The 5219-nt window shown below is 47.1% G+C and overlaps 1 protein-coding gene across 1 annotated transcript in view; it reads left to right on the plus strand.

Annotated features, from left to right (window-relative positions):
• The window catches only part of ADGRG1 (adhesion G protein-coupled receptor G1), a 25219-nt gene extending 22968 nt beyond the window's left edge, over positions 1–2251 (plus strand). Inside the window, exons 12-13 of the mRNA XM_015412822.1 lie at positions 3–274; positions 1868–2251. Of these exons, the coding sequence (XP_015268308.1) occupies positions 3–274; positions 1868–1983 (388 nt within the window). The 3' untranslated portion in view covers positions 1984–2251. The remainder of the gene's footprint in view (positions 1–2; positions 275–1867) is intronic.
• The last annotated feature ends 2968 nt before the right edge of the window (positions 2252–5219 follow it).

Consider the following 5219-nt stretch of genomic DNA (forward strand, 5'->3'; position numbering starts at 1 on the left):
AGCTGCTGGATAACAAACAAGCATATTAACAGCATCCTGAATTTGGGATATCTAAGCTTGGTGCTCCTCTTCAATATCATCATGCTGGCTGCTATGGTGCGAGTGATCCTCAAACTGAGGCACTGGGATTACCGCCAGTGGCAGTATGCAGTGATGCTCTTGGGACTGAGCTGTGTGCTCGGCATCCCTTGGGGGCTGGCCTTTTTCTCATTCACTTTTGGAACCTTCAAGCTGGTGTCCCTCTACCTCTTCACCATCATCAACTCCTTCCAAGGTCAGTGCACTTACATCCCTTTCCTTGCCTCTTTACCTCCTTTCTTCCCCAGCAATGTTCCCTCTCAGCTGTGGAGTCCTGTGAGCAAAAATTCTACTTTGTGAGCTACTGGCATTAATGTTGTGAGTGAGCAATTTGGCTGTTGCATAAACTAGTTTGCTCTGGAGCCCTCCTTCCTGAGCCAAGACAAAAATGTGTGAGCCGGAGGCTAAGAAACTGTGAGCTAGCTCACACTAACTCAGCTTAAACACTGTTCCCCAGTATCAGAAATTGGGAAAGCCCTGGTGGCGGCCACTGCTGGGGAGCCGCTTCGGCGGGAGGGCGGGGTAAAAGTCAAATAATAAATAAATAATAAACCATGGCAGAGAAACTTTCCATGTGGAACCCCCATTGCTGCTGCACTTTTATCACAAGCCCATCCCAGTAATGTTCAGATTAGTGTGTACATATGCTCCCTGAAAAGCTAAGCCTCCCTCAGCCAAGTCTGGCTCTGGGCAAACTTGGAGAAGGGAATTGTTGTTGGGTTTTTTTTGCTTTTAAGTTGCATGGCGACCCTGTGGAGTTTTCCAGGCAAGAGACTTCAGAGGTGGTTTGCCATTGTCATCTTCCGTGTCATGACCCTGGTATTCCTTGGTAATCTCCCATCCAAACGCTAACCAGGGCCAACCCTGCTTAGTTTTTGAAACCAAGTAACAGCAGAAAAGACTGTCATGAGACACTAAATAAATCTGAAAGTAAAATAAACATTTATGGTTATTTTTATATCTGTTGTGTAAGAATTATACAATATAAAGACATATAATGCTACAATTCTTCTAAAGTCTATATATTCAGTTACAAAGGTAAGTACAATTTTTAAATCATCAGTGATTCCATTCTGTGATAATATGTTGATTTATCTTGTAACTACCCTTTGATGATTTAAAAATTGTACTTACCTTTGTAATTAAGTATATAGACTTTAGTAGAATTGTAGTTATATAATTCTTATACAGCAGATATAAAAATAACCATACACAAGTTTATTTTACTTGCAGATTTACTTAGTGTCTCATTGCAGTGTTTTCTGCTGCTGCTGGATCTTTATGGCACTGTAATCCTTCTTATAGGGACCACGGTGGCTCAGAGGTTAAGCTACTGAGCTGCAGACTGGAAGGTCTGTAGTTCGGCAGTTTGAGACCCGAGTGCCGCGTGACAGAATGAGCTCCCGTCTCTGGTCCAAGCTCCTGCCAACCTAGCAGTTCGAAACCAGAAATCGCAAGTAGATAAATAGGTACCGCTTTGGTGGGAAGGTAACAGCGTTTCTTGCGCCTCGACGTTTAGTCACGCTGGCCACATGACCACGGAGAAGTCTTTGGACAGTTCTGGCTCTTCGGCTTGGAAACTGAGATGAGCACCACCCCCTAGAGTCGGATCCAACTAGCTTTCGAGCAAGGGAAACCTTTACCTTAATCCTTCTTATGCTAGCTTTCGTGATCGGTCTGTTCGGGTCAGGGTGGGAGAAGGAATAGAAGTCATTAAAGTGAGCTCCCTTTCCACCATCTTCTCCGACTGCTGTTTATCCACCAGGTCTTTCTCTCCTCCTCTCCCCAGGCTTCCTCATCTTCCTTTGGTACTTGGCGAAGATCGTGCAGGCTCGACGGTCTGCCTCAGCACAGTTGATGTCTTCTAACAGCGGGAAGCTCCATTCCAGCAGCAGCATGCTGTGACCTTGAGGCTGTGCCCATGAACTCCTTGAACCTCCTCACAGAGGAGGCCTGTATATATGTATCATCGCTTACACGGGGGCAGGGCAGGCTCTTGCAGCCTGAAGTAATATATTTGTGACGTCTTTATTTCTAGTGTACAGAGGTCTCAGTTTTTGTAAATGGTGTGTGTGTGTTTCTAAGCGCTGAAAATTTTAAAAAGTCTCCTTCAGGATTGCTGTGAAATGCATTCCTTGCTTGCACCTGAAATAAACATTGGCAACGTGTTGTCCGAAAGACCAAATTGGGGAGTGCGGTCCGCCTATGGCTTGTCCTTGAAGGCTCCAGCTGGAGCATGTGTTATGGAAAAGTTCCAGCCTTCCCACTTCCTTCTACTCGCACTTCAAAGAACAGTAAGGGGCAGCTTTTCTGTGGGAGCACCGAGAACCAAGCAAAATGAGTTAACTCGGTTCCATCATGGAATCGCCGGAGTGTGGGAATGCGTCAGCCTAAGGTGGTCGCTCACTCTTTGAGCATATTCAGGGCTTTACACTGCTGAGGGGGAAATGTTCCTAATACCCGTTCTTTCTCTCACGTTCTCCACACCAAAGTTATGGAATCCACTTTCCACTGGGGCTGTTTTGGCTCAGGAAAAGGCATGGGGACGCAGCAGGAGCCTCCCCCCCCCACCACCACTACTGTCCTCAGACAAAACAGGTTCCTACAGAATGTTAAAAAAGATGGTTCCTACAACTGCCGCGTGACTGTGGAAAAAGAAAGTCAGGTCTTAGGAACCCAGCTCTTTCAAAAACATACTGTGCCGTTTGGCCCTGAAGATAAGGCATGACTTTGAGGCAGGGAAAGGCCTTCAGTACATTGGCAGCATTGGGGAGATGAGTAGCAAGCTTTCTGGGGTCTCTGCAAGAGAAGACCAGGGGGGCAGCATGGGCAAAGGGGGGCAATGTGTTACTCAGGGCTGCAGAAAGGAACCTTGGACATGAATATCCTTCCATAAGGCCTCTTAGAACAGAGTGGTCAGGATGAAAACATCATGATACGCAAACATCTCCATCAAAAGGTTCCAGCAGCTCTAAACCTTCAAACTTTACTTGGTTTTTCTAATCTCTTGTTTGCTGATTAGCTTCCTAAAAGGGGGGGGGGAGGTTTTTGAAGGGCACAGCTTTCCCCTTTTCCCCTCTCCCCTTTGAAATGCTAATAGCACCTCTATGACTCCATTGGAGAATGCAACCAAGGATTGGTGTAGTGGTTAAGTGTGCGGACTCTAATCTGGGAGAACCGGGTTTGATTCCCCACTCCTCCACTTGCACCTGCTGATGTGACCTTGGGTCAGTCACAAGCTCTGGCACAGCTGTTCCTGAAAGAGCAGTTTGTGTCAGAGTTCTCTCAGCCCCACCCACCTCACAGGGTGTCTGTTGTGGGGAGGGGAAGGGAAAGGAGTTTGTAAGCCGCTCTGAGACTCCAAGTGAAGGGCGGGGTATAAATCCAATCTTCTTCTTCTTAAAAACTTGTGATCCCTCCCTCTCTGGGCCACAATGCAGAGTGGAGCTGCCCGACCATACAGCTTCCATCTTACAGATGGATGCAGTAAAGTTTTTGCTCTCAGTCTCTGGTCTTCGAAACAAAGTAGGGCTGTATCTCTTGGCTGAGGAGGGAAGACTCTAAAGAAAACCATGGAACTGTGGAGGTCTGTTGCATTTCCACTAAAGCTAGTTCTTTGCTTACCAAACTTAAGCGAGGACTAGAATAGCCTTTTGGCATAAGACATGGATGCAAGGGTACAAGAACGCCTGCATTTACTGCGTATTGTGCAAAGTCGTGAGATGGTCGAGGCCTGTCTGCTACTGCAGGCAGTACAGGAAATCAGGGTTGTGCACGTGCCATGGAGGAACGCCAGCGGGACTGGAAGCATTGTTCGGCTGCAAATGGACGAGAACACCACACTACCTGCTGCTGCATTTCCACCTTTTCCAACAGCAATAAGACAAAGTTCCTCACCTCCCACTTACACTGTATTGCCAAGCTACAGGAATATGTTTGAACTGTACAGTGTAGCATCCCAGGTTCCCATCACTGACACTGCCAGTTAAAGACTGCAGAGCTTGGAAACACCTCTTTGCTTAAGAGCCTGGAAAAACCACTAGTGGTAACCCTTCGTTAGGTGGACTAGCGGGCTGTCTAAAGCAAATTAAATGAAGGGTTGCCTCTTCCTATCAAATGACGTAATTCCTGTTACAGTGTTGAGCAAAGGCCCATAACCACAGCCCAGCAGTATTGAGCAAAGGCCCATAACCACAGCCCAGCCTCGCAGCTTCATCATGCTATTGGGTGGCCCTTCAAGGCAACTAGCTGGCCACTGTAGCACTGCTTTGGCCCAGCAGGGCACTGCTTGCATTCTGATAGTGGAATTCTGCGAATGGAGCAGCTGGGTAATTTAGAAAGCATCTGCTTGCAAATGATGCTTTGGGGAAAAAAAGAAGAAGAGGTACTTAATTCCTTCCTACATCAGTGTCTCCCTCCATGGCTGACTGGTGAAAATGTCTCCTGTAGCCAAGTCATTGTGTTAAGGATGCCAGCAGACTGTGCTACTGGTGCCCATGCCACAGCAGGCTCTGTGTGAAATGGCCGGGTGATTAGCTGAGGTTGTGCCATGTGGTTTTTTGCACATGGCACGCAAAGGTGCCTACTGGGAGTAGATGACTGTATGGAACCAGACAGCAATTGTCAGGGATGTTCTAGGCTGATCCCGTATTGAGCAGGGGTTGGACTAGATGGCCTGCATGGCTCCTTCCAATACTGTGGTTCTATGATTTCTTCTCTGCTAAAGGGTCTACAACATCTCGAGGTCATCATCTCTACAAAACAATTGACCTGGAATCTCAGACTTCCAAGTGAGGAATGTTCAAGGACCAAACAAGTCCTGATAGGAAGGTTACATATAATTCTTCACACATATAGAGGGATCCAATTTTTACAATAGAAGGTGTATGCTGTATGTTGTGCAGAATCTTTTCCACTTTGGTGTGCAGCATCACTTGAGGCACCCATCTACCAAGCTCAGCTTCCTTCTAGCATCAGAGCAGCTGTGAGAACAAAGACCTATCTGCTCGTGTTGAGTTTAGCTCTAATCGAACAAGCAGGCTCAGGCCCTAGCCAGAGAGAGAGAGAGACACAAAGGCACACCCACCCACCTTTCCTTGCAATTCTCAGATTTATTTGGAACTCCGCTGCAGCCAGGTTGC

The sequence above is a fragment of the Gekko japonicus genome, unplaced genomic scaffold (assembly GCF_001447785.1).
Source record: "Gekko japonicus isolate JY-2015 unplaced genomic scaffold, Gekko_japonicus_V1.1 scaffold1029, whole genome shotgun sequence".
Lineage (NCBI taxonomy): Eukaryota > Metazoa > Chordata > Lepidosauria > Squamata > Gekkonidae > Gekko > Gekko japonicus.